The following is a 19,134-nucleotide window of genomic DNA, read 5'->3' on the forward strand; positions in this document are numbered from 1 at the left end:
AAGGACTTTTCTTATACAGCTTTTAGTGTGTGGGTTACAGGTCCCCTTTATGCTTCAGGAGCCTTAGCAGCTGAAGTAGATAATTCCAGTTGTTTTGGTCTATCTGTTCCTTCCAAATGCATATGCACTGAATGCCAACATGGCAACTGATGCCCCTGGCTCGTTAAGAAAGTAATGAGACACTCATTTCCTCAGATGATACTGAAAATGATGGGGAGGTTGGTGTGGGCTGCAGTTACTTGGGCAGGAATCTCCTATTTTAGGGAAAGGTCCTAATCACAAAGATAAGCACAGCAGGTCCTCTATGTACCAAAGGTATGTGCATAATATATATTAAATATGCATTCATAATTGTTCATCATATGATATAATCCCAACTACCTTTGTCAGGCAAGTACACCTTTTATTGTGTAGTGGGCCAGTTATTTACTATATATAACTAAATATGTAACTACAGGAATGGGCACAAAACATATACAGCAATACCCACAATGTCTTTGGTATGTTGTGTAGACGTCCATCAGCCTTGCCATAGGCCTTAGGGTCTATGTTATAAGACAAATAGGCTTAAAGTCATTATCGTATGACAATGGTGCATATATGATATTGATATGATGCTTCTTGCCTCCCAGGCAGCTCATTGCCAGAGGTGCATGGAAGAGTTTTAAAAGATTTTATAAATCACGTGTCTTTGGTAAAACTGTTTAAATAAAGCTGTAGGGGGGTATATGCAAAATGCAAACATAAGCATGATCAGTCATATATATATATTTTATATCATAATTCACTTGGAATTTCATTGGGTATAACATATAACACATGCTACTGTGCTCAGAGGCAACCCACAAAGAGGGTGGGGCAGTGCTTGTGCTACGGGTGGGCATGATGACATCAGGGGTGGGCACAGTGATGTCAGGTGGGGTTATTGTGTCCCAAAGAAGCAATTTCTCTATGTTCTAAAGGTTTTCAACATTCAAAAAACTGGGATTATAACCCAGCAATTGTGGCAACCCTAAGTGCGGCAACTAACTCTATCTATATTCTGCCTAGTGAGTAACAATCCTTCAAAAACTGGTTTCTGCATAATAAATCCTTTTTTTATTGTACAAAAAACAGTTATCCAGAAAGCTCTGAAATAAAGCTAAGTTATAGTAACAATATGGTTACAGCGGATACAGAAAAGACAGATGTGCTTAACCAGTTCTTTTCTTCTGTGTATACAGTAGAGAAGCCAGTGGGCCAAGTCCAACTCCAACTTCAAAGTGGTTGGCACAGGATATGGTGCTTAAAGGGTTACATACAATAAATGTAAACAAGGCACCTGGGCCAGATGGAATACACCCTCGGGTACTGAGAGAGCTAGGGGCAGAATTACAGTGGCCCTTGTTTCTGATATTCTCAGACTCTCTTTCATCAGGTATGGTACCTAGGGATTGGAAGAAGGCGAATGTCATTCCCATATTTAAAAAGGGAGTAAGATCTCAGCCTGGCAATTATAGGCCTGTAAGTTTGACATCTGTGGTGGGCAAGTTATTTGAAGGCTTGTTAAGGGATCACATTCAAAATTATGTAGTGGAAAATGGCATTATGAGCAGTAATCAGCATGGCTTTATGAAGGACAGGTCATGTCAGACCAATTTAATTGCTTTTTATGATGAGGTAAGTAAGAATCTGGACAGTGGAGATGCAGTAGATATAATCTATTTGGATTTTGCCAAAGCATTTGATACCGTTCCCCACAAACTACTGCTTTCTAAGCTAAGGTCTATTGGTCTTAGTGAAGTCGTTTGCACATGGATAGAAAACTGGCTACAGGATCGGGTACAGAGGGTGGTTGTTAATGGCACATTCTCTACTTGGAATAAGGTCCTCAGTGGGGTCCCTCAGGGTTCTGTACTGGGTCCACTTTTGTTTAATTTGTTCATAAATGACTTAGGGGAGGGTATTATGAGTAATGTATCAGTGTTTGCAGATGACACAAAACTCTGCAGACCAGTCAATTCTATCCAGGATGTGACATCCCTGCAGCAGGATCTTGACCAACTGGCAATCTGGGCAGCTAAGTGGAAGATGAGATTTAATGTGGATAAATGTAAGGTCATGCACCTGGGATGTAAAAATATGCAAGCCCCGTATACCCTTAATGGGACTGCACTAGGCAAATCCATAATGGAGAAGGACCTTGGAGTCCTTGTAGATAATAAACTTGGCTGTAGCAAGCAATGCCAGGCCGCAGCTGCAAGGGCAAACAAGGTTTTGAGCTGTATTAAAAGGGGTATAGATTCACGGGAGGAGGGGGTTATTCTTCCCCTTTACAGAGCGCTGGTAAGGCCCCATCTAGAATATGCTGTTCAGTTTTGGTCTCCAGTGCTCAAACGGGACATTATTGAGTTAGAGAGGGTCCAGAGAAGGGCAACTAAGCTGGTAAAGGGTATGGAAAGTCTCAGTTATGAAGAAAGACTGGCCAAGTTGGATCTGTTTACACTGGAGAAGAGGCGCTTAAGAGGTGACATGATAACTATGTATAAATATATAAAGGGATCATATAATAACCTTTCTAATGTTTTATTTACCAGTAGGTCCTTCCAACGAACACGAGGGCACCCACTTCGTTTAGAAGAAGGGAGGTTCCATTTAAACATTCGGAAAGGATTTTTTACAGTGAGAGCTGTGAAGTTGTGGAATTCCCTCCCCGAATCAGTCGTACTGGCTGATACATTATATAACTTTAAGAAGGGGCTGGATGGATTCTTAGCAAGTGAGGGAATACAGGGTTATGGGAGATAGCTCTTAGTACTAGTTGATGCAGGGACTGGTCCGATTGCCATCTTGGAGTCAGGAAGGAATTTTTTCCCCTCTGCGGCAAATTAGAGAGGCTTCAGATGGATTTATTTGCCTTCCTCTGGATCAACTAGTAGTTAAGCAGGTTATATATAGGCATTATGGTTGAACTTGATGGACGTATGTCTTTTTTCAACCCAACTTACTATGTTACTATGTTACTATGTAAAGCTACGCTAATTAAGAAAAACAATTCAATTCAAAAATTCAAAAAAAGGGTAAAGTCTGATCCTTATGCTATTTGGGTCCAACAAAAGAGTTAAATAAATTGTGACGCACTTCTTGAGGGCCACATACACTCTGCCTATCACTGATTTAAATAGGAGATTAGCTGTTCATTTTCCAGCATGCTACTGACAGTTTGTTGACAATTGGCAGAAGACTGGGGGTTTTGCAGATTAGTTGACTTGTATGTTGATTTGCCAAGCTGTTAAACCAAAGCTAAACTGATAAAAAACAGAAAATTCCACATTGATGATGAACTCATATATATGAAAATATCTCTGCTTCCAAACGTCTTTTGATTGAGCGCAATAAACGCCCAGGAGCAAACACCTAACCTTTTCTAAGTGTAACTTTCCTGTCCCATCCTCCGAGTATAAAGGCATTGCACCATCGTCCAGCTTAATAAAGATATTAATCACACTTCTGTCACATCTTTGAGTCTTTGTGCATAAAAAAATCCCTTTGCTCCTCATTTATAAATCACCTCTAGAGTATTAAAACTTGCGTCACCAGGCCTTAAAAATGTTCACTTTTCAAAACTTTAATTGATATGAGAAGAGAAGAATGAGCTATTACCACAGCTGAACAAAGTCTCTGATAGGCCAATGTGTATCTGCTTCCACTCAGATAAGAGGGATGAGCAAATGATCCATAGAAACCATCAAACAGCACAAATCATTGTTATTTTGCAAAGCACGGATTGATCCACAATTGTCTGGCAGCATATTCCCATAAATTTACACCTTAAGTCAACCTGATGTGAATTCTAGATAAATGTGAAATGAGAAACCAAACAAGAATGCTCATCTTCTGTCCTGAGGCCCAGTGGTTTTAAATTCATTGGCTGGTATTGGATTTTGCATGCTCATTAGCACTGCTCTTAATTGATGCTGATAATCAAACCTTGTATCTAACTGCATGTGAAGTCACAACGGGTAAAGAAAGCACCCTGAATACTACACATACAGTACTGCATATATGTATAGTTTGGGGGGGCCTCTCTATATAAGGTATCCAAAGAGTGCAGGGATTTAAAAGTGCTAATAGTTTAGCCAGAGAGCCAGTAATAGAGAGTTTAATGCTAAATAATGATAGTTTAAATCAGTCCATGATTTTCATACAGGTTAAGCCAAAGTATTCAATGGAAAACCCCAATTTAGCCAGGGGTAAGTAATACCAAATGTCTCCTACTAGTAATTGTGCTTATTGGCGCAGCCCTGCTGTATTCTATAGTACACTACACCACACTGCAGTTCACTTTCAACCTTTAAATCTTTGGTCATTTTAGTTTGTATATTTGCCCCCTATAAGCATAGTTTCTGAATAACTTTAATTTCAAATAGGCATTTCCAAATCTGTGTCCACTCCTCAGTAAGCAGGATTTATTTTTACAGCCTAAAAAAGAGTTAAAAGCTCTTTCCTGTATCGCTTGCCTCATTGATCAGTGATTAACTGGCTGCATATTCAGAGCTAGCATGGGGAAAGGCACTGCGGCAGGGTCAAGCTACTAGTACATAGCAAAGTACTAAGAAATAGCAGTTAATCAAGACAGAGACAAGGCACAGAGAGGGTACAGGGCCATCTACAATCAACACAAAACAAGCTGAAAAACAATTAAATTAACCTGCTGGTTAATGTAGTAACTGGTTAATGTAGTAACTTTTTCATGTTTCTTCCTCTCTTCTTTCTCTTGGCTACAGTATTTCATCCTTCTTAAAACATTACAATTCACAATGTTATGGAAATTCTACCCCCTTTATTCCCTCACCTTCTCTCTCCAGCCCTGAAGTATTAAGGCAACATCTTCCTTGCAGAATCCTTATCAATTCACTCTCTAAAAACTGCAGAACTTAGTTTTAATACCTTACTCTGTCCTTCCTTACCCGTTCATTCTACTTCATTGACTCTTCACTGACACTACAAGAAATTACATTGCTCCCCATCATCCTCCTAGGCTTCAACTTTCCACTAGGAAATTTCCCTTATTCATATCTACACTCACTGTCCCCTTATGTCCAAACTTCTAACCTCTCCTCAATCTCTATTCAGTCAATGATCTTCCCTATACATATAATCCCATCCGTATCCCATCTATTCATACTTTCTCTTTTTGACTGGAATATTCCCCAATTAAAACAAGCACTAATCAGCCCCAAACTGAAGAAACCATCTCTTGATCTCCCAAACAATGGTAATCCCTGTCCCATGTATGGTATATAACCAACTGACCTGCTATCTCTCTGATCATGGCTTGCTCCAAATAACTCTCCATACACTGTCAATCCCCTTCTCCTCCCCTAGTCTCTCTATTGCTTTGGCTCCCTAATGCTACACTAACCAACTACACTAACACTAACTACCCCTGCAAAGACTGTCACCACTCCGGCCCATAGTAAATGAAGCTGCCAGGTTTATATACCTTACCAAGCACTTTTGTTCTCTAGCCATGTTACTCTGCCAATCCCTACATTGTCTTTCAATTTATTACTAACCACAATGCTCAAAGCGGTTCACAAGTTCACCTTATATCCCTGAAGATATCCCATTTACCCAACGACTCATTATGGCCTTCTAAGGATTTACTACTCAGCTCATTACTTCTTTACATACAAACATTCAAGACAATACCACAATCCACCAGACTCACACACTTTCAACTTTCAAACAAACAATCTTTTAAATGACTTTCTTTAAAGTGGAAGATGCCATCCTGTTACACTTTAAGGGAAAGCTACAGTATACACCTGAACAACGTACACAACTGCACAAAACAGCTCATGTGTAAAACCCCACTTCATATAAATTGGTAAGATCCTTTAATAGGACACTTAACAGAAGGTCTGTTGCTTAAGTATTCATTATTGGGGTATAGTTTTCCCTGCTCCACCCTGTACCTTATGTCTCAAACTACCTTTTCATGTTAGACTGTAAGCTGCAATGAGCAGGACCCTTTTTACCTCTTGGTATATAATCTGTATTTAATCTGGGCATTTTATTACATTTGGGCTTTATAAACACATGCTAAAATAACACTAATGCTTTCTATTTCATCAAAAAAGAGCCAGTAAGAGCTGGAAATGCTTTCCCTTTGAGATAATGCCACTGTCACAGAGAGACGAGCTGTCGGAGAAAGACACAAACGACTATAAATGGGAAACAGGGAGACACAGTAAAATAGATTAGGGGAACAGTAGTGGGAGAAAGAAAAGACATGCTGTTATTTATAAATATAGCTTTTACTTCATGCTTTATCTTTAAAAGGACCTTTTCATATGCCAGTTTAAGAATAATACTGTAGGAAAAAGGTGTTTTTTTCCTATGTCTATTTTTAGAGAATGCATGGTTTTCTGCTTTTGACAGCTTTTAATGTACATTTTGTGTAATAACAATATCAACTGAGAAGATTTCCTTGAAGCGCAAAAATTGCAATAGGAAATGCACCTTGTTGAGAGAAAAAGCATTTCAAGGAAAAAGTTTCTCTTAAAGTGACAGTGTTTATAGCATATGTATGTATGCATTGGTAACACAAAGTGCCTCTCCTTTGCTGCTCCTGGGGTACAACACAGAATAGACTGGTCTCCTTACAATTAGTTTGGACCCAAGCAGCAGGAGTACATACAGGATAGTATTAACTCATTACACCCAACGCTGGGCACCAGTTGTTCTTAATAACCAACGCCATTTATTGAACAGAAACTCATGTCCAGCATCACAAATCAATCTTAACAATTGTTAAATGTTAAAATGACTTGAAACTAACAACATTCATGGATCTATTGAGACTTAATTCCGATTGGTGATAGCCACTTGGGGCGTTGACACCACTATCATTTCATCACTCGTAGGGTCCCCCATCATTCCTTTAACACTTCGAGGGTCTACACCACCATACTTCCTAGGGAAGATTCCACAAGGTTAAATATTACTCCATCCTATCCTTCTAGACTGCTGAAAGAGTTGCCTGACTTTAGTACCAATGGATCTAACTCACCTTTAAGATCTTTCATCAAACCAAAATCAGGTATGGTTTTGCTTAGTGCCCCACTGGTAAACCCTACTGTAACCACGAATGTAGGTTCCTAGCCCCCTAAAACAACAAGATAAACTACATAAATGACTTCTGGGAACAATCATATTGTAGGATAGTCCTTATACCAGTTTTTAGAATATGTCTTTGTGCAGCCTATTGCTGCGAGTATCCCAAAGATGCAAGTGGGGACTTAACAGATCAACCATCTCCACCCTGTAAATGCTGTGCTGACTCTGTTCTGCATAACTAGTACCTCATTGCTTGTACTTAGTTCACCTAGACCCCAACATGGCCCTAACCATACCCACTTTGCAGGAAGCATCGCCGCTTCTATGATAACAGTGATATTCAGTACCTTTCTGAGAAATAAAGTACATTTAGCAGTGTTAATAGTGATTAGGGTTGCAAAAGCCTTTGTCACTGTGTATGATTTATGATTATTTAAAAGCTCTCCCTGCCCCCTGCCCCCCCCCCCCCCCCCCCCCCCGCCCACAAATAATATAGTTTGGCTTTGTTTATATTAGGCTTCTGCCTTATTTATAGCCTGACACTGAGAGATGTAGCTGCGCTGGTCAGCAGGGACATTATTCACAGCTCTGCACTATACATTTGGAGATGATTTAGATCCATATAATTTCAATGACTTTGCATATTTCTAATGATTAGGAATGTGCATTAGACATTAAGCAGGCGTGCGGTCGTTCTGCCCCGTTATGAATCTGCCTAATCATTCTTGCCTCCCTACTGATCAGAGTTCTTGCCTGATGGTTTAAACTGTGTTGACAATAATATGAGCTGTTGAAATACTCAGGTCTGACAGAAGAGTGGGCAGTATGGGATACAGAATAAGGAGAGTGGGGAACAGAATAAATCAGAGATGACAAGCTTGCTCAATACTTATCCCAGACATCTCAAAAATATGCCTTCTAATGGGAGTATGATTGCTTTATGGCAAGCACCTAGATACCACAGAAGGCTCTACGTCACCATATCTGTCCACTCCAATGAATAACATTTTCTAAATAATAAAAACTAACTGGCAAACCATATAAAACATTCACATACTGGCAAATTCCATTAAATAATTTCCACAAAGGGTGCAAAGTGCAGGTCTTTCTTGTGCCTGTAAACATGGTGGTGCAAGGCAGTGGGCAGTTAGCACCTTCCTAAGGGTACAGCACAAGTGTTTAGTGCTTAGCTTGGACTGGTAAATGATAGTTACTTGATGATACCCTCTGTATGAACAGAATCTACTATGTGTATATCTAATGCTGATAATGGTACATAACTAAATGCTGTTGGCTGCTCTATCGTTAGGTAACCCTTTCCTATCCCAGCCCTACCTACGTTTATCAGCCATTTTCCAGTCCATCCTTGCATAGCAATGTTTGATGTTCCCCCATTTTTATTTGGCTACTTTTGTAGGAAGTCATTTTATTTACAAAGACCATGTACCATAAACCTGCTAAAAAAATAGGTTACTCTTTATAGAAAAATAAAGGCTCAAGAAACCCAGTCTCCTCCACTCACAGTCAGGCTGCTTTCATGTTATACAAATACCAATAGTTTGCACTATAACAACTGTATAAATTAAGCAATGAGCAGAATAAATTGAGCCAAATACTTACAGGATCACTCCTCACAAGATCTGTATCTGGTACTACAGCCGTAAGATGGACAATTGTAAACACTGAGTTCAAAACATAAGAGGTAAACAAGTTTTTATGTAGGGTTATCCTCTGGCAGCTCAGGCTCCTAAAATGCAAAATATAAACATAATATATGAATAATGCAGATATATATATCACACATTCAGTTGTTCTGCTGGAAATAAGAATAATCCACCTATAGTTAGAGTAATTCATCAAATATAGAAATAGTATAAAAACTGGTATTCTGTAGCTAGCAATATGCATTAGTGAGCATGGAGCTGACATATATAATAAATATAACCATGCATTCAGGAACACTTACTTGAAATAGAAGAATATTCCAAGGGAAATCATCAATGAAACAATAGACAAGGCATGTCCTACTATAGCCATGTAGTAAAGTATGTAAGCCATCTAGAAGAGATAGAGATAATGAATAGCAGGACATATTTTGAGGGATGACCCCCTTCAGCTCATTATCCCTTTTGGGTTATATAACATTTATATGCTAATTTGAATTTATGATTACAAAAATGTCATTGGTTTGCTGTCTGTATCTGTAAATTCTTTAAACTTTCCATGCAGCAAAAAGTCAGTCAGTCAGTATACCAAAAACTAACTCTGCACAACCTGCATGCTCAGTCATCCTTAGGGCTATTGACAAAGAAAGCTGTAAAGCTGAAAGCCTAGTATTAGCAGTCTAAAACTGTTAATATCTCAGAAACCAACGAACACAAAAAATGTATGTACTGTAAATTGCAGTGCTCAGAGGAGAACTCTGAGTAGGTCTACATCATTTATATTTTGGGGGTATTTAGATCCAATTTAAATCAACAGAAAGTGTTGATGGCAGACGCACTTGCCAACGTTAATGTAATTAGCTACAGGCTGAAAAATCAGATATGCACAAACTGGTCCCCATTGCCTCAGCACCTAAGTGAAAAAAGGGCATTGGCAGTAGGCATTTTTTCTCTGGACATACCTACTGCTATCAAGTGGTACTGCAGGACGTTTGGCTGAAACTGACCCTTGCGGAGGCCATACATGCACAGAGGCCAAGCAGTAAGGGTGGCTGTAAACTGGCCCATTGTTGCCTTACCCCCTGATCTACTTCTGGGAAAAAAATAGCTGGATAATGTAAATGTTGGTTATCTACACAGATAGACCAATAGCACTAATAATAGCAGAAGATGCTCTTCTCACTTTTATATCTGCTAGCCCCTTATCCACCTGACAAAAAGGTGCGTAGGATTTTCAATTTGAAAAGACTGGCTGAAATTTGACTGGGCGGTATGGAAAAACTGAGCCCTGACATGCCATACAAATTTAGATGTTCAAAGTTAGTATTACAAGAAACGTACAATTTCTGGTAAAATGAAATGATCAGAGAACATTAATGGATATCAAAGCAAACATCCACATGTACATTGTATAACAAAGGAAAAAAAGAAAATCGGCCTTCTCCATGAACTCAGTATAAGGAAGGTTTTATTTGGCTGCCTTCACACGGGCCTGTTGATCTTTCCATGGCTAAAGTAAGAATACAGTTGAATCAGCATGCTGGTTTTCAAATAATCTAACAGACCACACATGTTAACAGGTTTTGCATAAAAAAGAATAACTAAGGATTGAATATATGTAATAAACTATGTTTTTTTCAAGGTACGCCAGAAAAGGTCCCCAGAGCCAGAGAGCTGCTGCTTCATTCACTAATTCCAGATCAGTAGAAATAACTAATCCATAACATGTTTGAGGGTGGCCCCTGGACTGGGTTGTAGTTTTATGACAACTAGAGGCAGGGTATCCCTAAGTTCCAATAGTTTTTCCTCTCTGACTGGAGATCCAGTTTCCTGCAATATCTGGAAAGTTATTGTATATTTGTTGCTACTTTCTATAAAGGACATGTAGAGCTCCTCAATGTACTGTGACCATCCCATTCTTGGATGAAAGGTTTCTTCAGTATTATAAAGCTTCTGTGCACGTCCTTCTTGTGACAGTATTGAGGGTCAATAAGAACAGATTGACAGATACTGGGGCTTATTTACTTGGCTCTATCTTTACCGACATGTCAGCTCATAAATTGGCACAAAGAAGGCTAGGGTTACATGATCTACGTATAGCTGGCTACTAATACTGCACTAATACTGTACATAGAACTTTGTCTTTACTGACATGCCATCAGGACTGTTTTAATAAATGGGCAAAAAAGGCAATTGTTCAGGGTCCACTGGGACTGGGGGCCCACCATCAGACCTTTAATCTGCTATAACTTCTGACTGAAGCACAAAGTTCCTAAAGGAATATACATTTTAATAAAATGCTGTCATTTGTGCAAAACTATAAGTTCCATGCAGGATGCTGCCGCTTTGCAGAGCGATTTGACAAAATTAGATAACTGGGCAGCAAACTGGAAAATGAGGTTCAATGTTGATAAGTGCAAAGTTATGCACTTTGGTAGAAATAATATAAACGCAAACTATCTACTGAATGGTAGTGTGTTGGGGGTTTCCTTAATGGAGAAGGATCAAGGGGTTTTTTGTAGATAACAAGTTGTCTAATTCCAGGCAGTGTCATTCTGTGGCTACTAAAGCAAATAAAGTGCTGTCTTGTATAAAAAAAGGGCATTGACTCAAGGGATGAGAACATAATTTTGCCCCTTTATAGGTCCCTGGTAAGGCCTCACCTTGAGTATGCAGTGCAGTTTTGGGCTCCAGTCCTTAAGAAGGATATTAATGAGCTGGAGAGAGTGCAGAGACGTGCAACTAAACTGGTTAAGGGGATGGAAGATTTAAACTATGAGGTGAGACTGTCGAGGTTGGGGTTGTTTTCTCTGGAAAAGAGGCGCTTGCGAGGGGACATGATTACTCTGTACAAGTACATTAGAGGGGATTATAGGCAGATGGGGGATGTTCTTTTTTCCCATAAAAACAATCAACGCACCAGAGGTCACCCCTTTAGATTAGAGGAAAGGAGCTTCCATTTGAAGCAGCGTAGGTGGTTTTTCACGGTGAGGGCAGTGAGGTTATGGAATGCCCTTCCTAGTGATGTGGTAATGGCAGATTCTGTTAATGCCTTTAAGAGGGGCCTGGATGAGTTCTTGATCAATCAGAATATCCAAGGCTATTGTGATACTAATATCTACAGTTAGTACTAGTGGTTGTATTTATAGTTTATGTATGTGAGTGTATAGATTGGTAGGTGTGGGTTAGGTGTGCTGGGTTTACTTGGATGGGTTGAACTTGATGGACACTGGTCTTTTTTCAACCCTATGTAACTATGTAACTATGTGATCACAGTTTATCTTTTCCCACAGGCTGGCAAGTCTGGACCTCATGTCTATTTCAGTAATCCTATTAGAATTTATTGGAGCAGTTGTGGGGAGGGAGGCACCAATGAGATCTTTGCCCTGGGCCCACTGCTACTTTAATGTAGCCCTGCATGTCATTAATGGGCACAAAATATTATATGTAAAATGCCTACTATTAGACTAGGGTTACATGATCTGTGTATAACTGGCTACTAATACTATACTAATACTGTAGATGGCACCTCTTGTAGACCCGGTGTTTTTATGTCTGAAAGGTCAGTTATACCAAAAGAAAAGATTTTGCATGCAATCATATATATCTAGTATGTTTGCAAAGAAAGATCTAATATGGGCTGCAAATATATATTGCTGTGTAACCATGGGGACTACATGCAAGTTCTGAAAGGCATATACTGTATACATTAATATAGCAGATAAACAGGCTCTGACTGGGGCCCCAGTTTCCTGCAATGCCTGGGGCCCCTTGATATTAATCTCCGGCTTGGTCAGTCACCTCCCTCTCTTTGTACTAAAATTACATCTCTCTAATGGCCTTAAACTCTGATTACAGGAGAAAAAAAAAATCAAACTACGTTAGTGTTCCAGCAACCACACCTTTGCATTATGCATGAATGTAGGGGATGAAGCCATGTTAATCTCACCTTCAGCTTCTCAGAGGTAAATGAATTGCAGAGAGTGTAGTTGGACCACGTGCGGTTGCTTTCAGGGTGCTGGAACCAATTGCCATTCTCATCACAGTATTTGGACGCTCTTTCTGCAATTTAAATAACACTTTACATTAACAAGTGCGTTTTGGCAATCAATACTCTCAGCCACTAACCAGTCAATGAATTAGTTGTGTAGATGGGCTACATAGTACTGCTTGTGCTTGGAGTTAAACATAGAGAGGTTGATACACTAAGATGTGTAGTAAATTGCACCATTGCAGTTGTCCATAGCAACCAAGAACATCTTTGCTTTCATGGTCTCCTGGCCATACATGCCCAGGGTTGGTCCAATTAAATCTATACTGCTCGACTATCAGGGCATGTAGGCACAAGGCGGGGAGGGGGCATTAGATGTATATTCCTGCCATCCTGGTGGATCGAGGTCAGTTGACCAAAAGTGAAGCAAAAGAAACAACTCTGTTATTCTGTCCTTCTTCAATTCCTGCTGTTCCAATCAGTTGGGCAGCTGGAAGGCAACTGGGTCTGGCTGGCTGGTGTATGATACAAACAGAAGACATATCCATTTGCACATACAGTTACAGTTCACCAGCTTAGATTCACATTGTAGATGTTGCTGAATGATTGCTATAGGCAAATAAATAACTTATATATCTTAGCAGCTTTGTAATTTAAATAAGCCCTACAATTTTTGTGAAAAAAATGCAAAACTTGGCATAAATGAAACCACAGATCTTTAAAGATGTGACATGTAAAATGACTGAAAGTTTCCCTTTGGTGTAAATTCCACAGCCTATATTTGCCTATTATAAAAGTATGTATGCCACTATGACATTGGAATTTACATCAAAACTTCAATATTATTATTCAATAGAAGAAGTCCAACGAAGTGAAGAGGAACAAAACCATGTAAGTGTTATAAACGTATACAGAATGTGCAATTGTCAGTAACACTGGGTAAGACACATGCTTACCCTGTGCCGGGGTCCCCAACCTTTCTTATTTGTGAGCCATAAATGTAAAAAGACTTGGGGAGCAACAAAAGCATCATAAAAGTTCCTGAGGGTGCTAAAGAGGCCTGTGATTTCCTTTTTGTAAAACTCTATGCAGACTATCAGCTTACAGGAGGCTTTGTTCGATTGTATATCTTGTTTTTATTCAACCAAACCTTGCCAACAAGTCAGGAATTCAAAAATAACTACCTGGTTTGGGGGCACTGGGAGCAGCATTCAAGGGGTTGGTAAGCAACATGTTGCTCCTAAGCCACTGGTTGGGGATCACTGCCCTATGCTGTGTTATCAACTAAGCCCATATCTATGCAAGTTGACTCAGTTCTTTATACAAATTTTCTTTCAATGGAATCATGGTTCCTTGCCCAACTCATGGAAAACAGCCCCAAAACCGTATTCTTCCTCAACTAAACTTCAAAGTTGGAATTACACATCATTGAGGCAGGTAGTGTTCTCCTGGCATCTGGCGAATCCAGACTTTTCCATCAGACTCCAGTTCCAATGGCAGCGACCTTTACACCACTCCAGCCAATGCTTGGCATTGCACATGGGGATGTTAATTTTGTTTGCCTTTGATTACCCATAAAAACCCTTAACTCCCAGCAAATAGTTCATGTGCCAAAACAGGGTCAGACTTAGCTGGCAGGACAACAGGAAAAAACCCGATGAGCTTCGCTGACCCAAACCTGAACCTTACCTGCTGCTGCTCCACTATTGCCCTCCCTCTCTGGATTGCATCAAAGGTACGCATGTGGGAGGGGCTAACATTGGGTAAGCGGGCAGTCAGAGGCCCCCTGAAGGCATGTGGGGGCCCCTGGGGTAGCAGCCCTGGTGGGCCTCACACAGCCCAGTCCAACGTTGCTTCCAAAGAGATAATGAAACTCAACAGTGTTCCAACTGAGGACATATTATTTTAGACAGTTAGTTGAATGTCTGAATGGTTTTGGCTAAAAATGGATACTTTTTGCCATATACAAACTGTTGCTTTTGACACAGAAATCTTTAGTATAAAAAAGCAAATATGCCCCATAGTTTCCAAATTTAGAAACCTTGGACTTGGTATAACCTGTATGCAAGATTAGATATTATTAGCAGCTTTCTAAAAGAAAAATGACAAAAATCTAGAGATACTTTTATTCAAGAAACCCTAGAATTTCATGTCCCAAGTACAAAAATAATTGATAACAAACGAATCCTTTCATTATTCTGTACTTTATCAGGAAATCTTTGAAGAGATGCATTTCCGACAGCCATCCCCAATGACAGCTTGGTAGCTTGGCAAGGCGGTAATGCTATTTGGATGGGTCTTCAAACAGGTTTGCAGAGCCAGAACAGTTCCAATTAATATAAATATTTACGCACGTGCTGAAATGATGGAGTGACCTAGGATAAATATCTGACCGCTAAATCTTAAAGCATTTTTGAAAGCACTTCTCAACATAGTATTACAGCATGTCAACACAGAAATAGCTGTCATATTTTAATGAGGCATATTAAACAGAAAGGTTTCAACCCAGCCAATTGTATTTTTATAAGCTCAACTTGTGACGGAGGGTAGTGATTCATACTTTCTGAATGTATCTATTAGGCTTCCGCTCAAATGGAAAAGAAAAGCAGCTCAGATCCCCCCCTGCCATATAGAGTTCTGGAATAATTTACTGGCCTTTCATTAGGCTGCAAGGCTGGCACCTGTGCTTAGAGCTTGGCTGTTACTTGTGGACATAGCAGATGACTCCTGGTACAATCCCAGGTAATTAGTCTTGATCATAATGATTAATGCTGCTGCCATGAGGCATTGTGGCAAAAACCTGCTCCGTTCCACTCTCTGTTGTGCTCTCTCTGCGCTAGTGGTCATGGCGCCATTACTGGACCTGTTCTGAGCGCAGGAATGGTAGGTGTAGGCGGTGGCATCATGTCAATAACATCAACCTTCATAGCATTGCACATAACATTTTTCCAATAGGCACCAATGTCTGTTCAGTGGTTTCCTTTTATTGGTTGTTGAGCTACTGTACATGGTAATTGAAGTTAAGGTTTTATTAAAGTTTACCACAGTAAAGGGGCGGTTCATCTTTAAGTTAACCTTTAACATATTACAGTGTCCTATTGCTAGCAACTTTTCAACTGATCTTCATTATTTATTTTTATAGTTTTTAAATTATTCACTTTCCTTTTCTACATCTATCCAGCTTTCAAATGGGGGTCACTGATCCCAGCAGTTAAACAATTAATTCTCTGTGAGATTGAAATTATTATTACTACTTTTTATTACTTATCTTTCTATTCAGGAACATCCTATTCATATTCTAGTTTCTCATTCAAACCATTGCCTGGTAGCGTAGGTGAAAAAGACCTTAGCAAACAGATAACCAATCAAACAGCAAAAAGCTAGATAACTGAAAAACCACAAATACTAAAAAACAAAAACCAATTGCAAATTGTCTCAGAATATCAATATCTACATCATACTAAAGGTTAATTTGAAGATGAACAACCCCTTAAAAGCAGTAATGATATATATCATTTATATAATAATGACATAAATATATATATATATTAACAGAATATCTATGGCTGGATAAGATAAATGTGACCCTTATAGTAGTCATATAGTAATTAGTAACAGTGGCCAGCGTATATAGTAGACATATACTGTAACTTACTTAATGAAAAATACTATATGGACAGAGGGATGAAGGAACCTGGTTACCAATAGGAGTTATGGTTTGCTGCTAGTATTGCCATTGTAGCTTAGTAGTGTGATAAATATTATCTGTATTGCAGTTATACAAAGGCCAAATTGTACCAGTTTTACAAGGTAGCTTGGTGAATGAGGTCCATTGTTGCCTGTAACTCACTGCACAATTGCCTCAATATGAAACAACCCTGGGATACGCTGTATGTGCTTATTGATGGAATGCACAGCGCCGCTGCTGCTGGAAAATGGAGCCTGCACTGATGTGTCGCCAAAGCCATCCACAGTGGTTTATACAATCATCGGCATCTTTGTAACTTATCCTATTTTTTGCAGTACATATATATTATGATGTAAATACGCAGTTTGCCAATTTATCTAGAAATTACATTTTCAACTGCCTAAAAGGCTTGTTATCCATGAATGCACATTTTGTGTATTGCATTAAGGGGACACAGGCTGGTCTCATTTATATTTAAATAAGCTGTGCTTAGAATAAAGAAAGATTGGCTCAGACTAGGTTTATTATGTGTCACATCCCTCACTTTCACATAAATAGAATTAAATGTTCCTACAGGAGCTAATGAGGTGGGGATCCTGAACTTGAAATTTCCCAGAATGTAGTGAGTGTACAAAATACATGCCTGGGCCATATCAACCATCATTCCTATATTTATGTGACTGCTAATTAATAACCCTCATTAGATATTTTGAAATTCCAGCTGTCATTGTGGACTATTAGGCTTCTCACATTGAGCATTATGCCAACATGAAGAGCCTATGAGCTAAAAACCTTCAGTGCTAACAATATTTACTAGTTACAGTTGCTTACTCTATCTGTTCTAGCTCTGGTTGAGAACAATGTACAGTATTTAGACCCATTGGCAGGGGTGCACACAGTCAGCAGAGGTTCCACTCACTAAGACCATGTTGGAGGGGGCTTCAATTAAGACCTTCCATTCTCTAATTAAGATCTTGTGGGAGGGGAAGGGGGTGCCTCAAATAATTTATTTTAAAAAACATTGGGCAGCATGATGGCTCAGTGGGTAGCACTAGGGTCCTGAGTTCAATCTTAGCCAGGGTGCTATCTGCATGGTGTTTGTATGTTCTCTTCATTTCTGCATTGGTTTCCTCCCGCACTCCAAAAACATACAGGCAGGCTGAATGGCTTCTGACTAAACTGACTATAGTGTCTGGGGACCTTAGATTGTAAGCTCCTCTGGGAGAGTGATGTATAATCACTGCAGAAATATGTAGGTTTTATGTAAATAACAGGAAATACATTTAAAAAAATAAATTGTATGGCCACTAAGGGCCCTCTGAAATCACACTGGCTGCATATGTTCTATATATTCCTCTGCTCCTTGGCATTGATGAGTGTAACTCCCTCTTGCATCCAGTAAATATAGTGTGTGTTGGAGCTGAAGAAGTCAATGTGGAAGCGCAGGGCTCCAGGCATAATAGTTAGGTACAAGAGCTGGAGCAGCGGCATACTCTGGCATCCTTATTTAGTCTATTTCAGCTATAGGTGCAGCCATGCCAGAACAAGAGAGCAGCAGAGAAGAACAGATGTTAAGGTTGTAGAACTGGATCAATAACGTCTCTACCTTAGGATTGCCTTATATGCAGTTAGGACAGCTATTTACTTTGTAGCTGTCATTTTACAATGACCATAAATATTGCTTACCGAAACAGGAGCGAATGAAAAAGGTACATTAATGTACTGTCCTACATAGAAGGCTGTATTATTATCATTTCTTGTACCTAGGGCAAGACTTGTGCATATAGAATAAATGAACTGACAGTGGCTACCATGCTGATGTACTAAGACTCACTAAGACAGTATTCATGCTTAATTCTACATTTTACTTTAACTTTCATTAACATGTGCAATGTTTTATAATAAGATCAATCAAAAGATTACTTTGTGGCCCATTTGTGTAACTGGAGGCCAATAGTGATGAGTACAAACCTAGCAGATGTCTTATTTGTTGTCTCTATCGGCAGCAAAAATTAGGCCCCACCCCCAAAAAATATTATAGTTTCATGAAGAGTAAGCCAATGTTACTAAGGAAACTAACAGAATTAGCTATTTTAGGGCACAATTTCATGTTATATATTAAACATTTCTTTTTAGCCATAATCCCCAACAGGAACTCAGTATAAATTGCTGAGACATAACAGGGCTGCACAGTATTAACAGAGGGATAGTAAAACCAAGTCAGCCTTTAAAAAGGCAGTGGTGGAGAGTAAATAATGGAAGCCAATTGGTTGGTGCTCCCTGTACAGATATCCCCCATCACTTATATGTGACAGAAGTTTATTATGTCATATTTAGATATACCCTTAGATCCATAAGACTCCTTCTCCACCGTGGGTAGCACATCAACCCACAGCATATAATTACACTCCTTAGTATGGCACACACAGGCAGCATAAGGCAGGCAGAGTATGGCACACACAGGCAGCATAGGGCAGGCAGAGTATGGCACACACAGGCAGCGTAGGGCAGGCAGAGTATGGCACACACAGGCAGCATAGGGCAGGCAGAGTATGGCACACACAGGCAGCATAGGGCAGACAGAGTATGGCACACACAGGCAGGTTAGAGCAGGGCAGACAAAATATGGAAGGAGACAGGGAAACCTACCATGAACAGGAGAACAATGTGGGATCCCAGTCTGAGGT

General features: G+C 39.6%; 1 protein-coding gene across 2 annotated transcripts in view; it reads right to left on the reverse strand.

Annotated features, from left to right (window-relative positions):
• Nucleotides 1–19,134, reverse strand: part of calcr (calcitonin receptor) — a 148,209-nt gene that overhangs the window by 29,062 nt on the left and 100,013 nt on the right. For both annotated transcript variants that reach the window (XM_031904179.1, XM_002934599.5), the window contains 3 exons: nucleotides 12,718–12,830; nucleotides 9,071–9,162; nucleotides 8,725–8,851 (listed from right to left, as the gene is read on the reverse strand). In XM_031904179.1, the coding sequence (XP_031760039.1) occupies nucleotides 8,725–8,851; nucleotides 9,071–9,162; nucleotides 12,718–12,830 (332 nt within the window). The remainder of the gene's footprint in view (nucleotides 1–8,724; nucleotides 8,852–9,070; nucleotides 9,163–12,717; nucleotides 12,831–19,134) is intronic.

Source organism: Xenopus tropicalis, chromosome 6 (genome assembly GCF_000004195.4).
Source record: "Xenopus tropicalis strain Nigerian chromosome 6, UCB_Xtro_10.0, whole genome shotgun sequence".
In the NCBI taxonomy this organism is placed as follows: Eukaryota; Metazoa; Chordata; class Amphibia; order Anura; family Pipidae; genus Xenopus; species Xenopus tropicalis.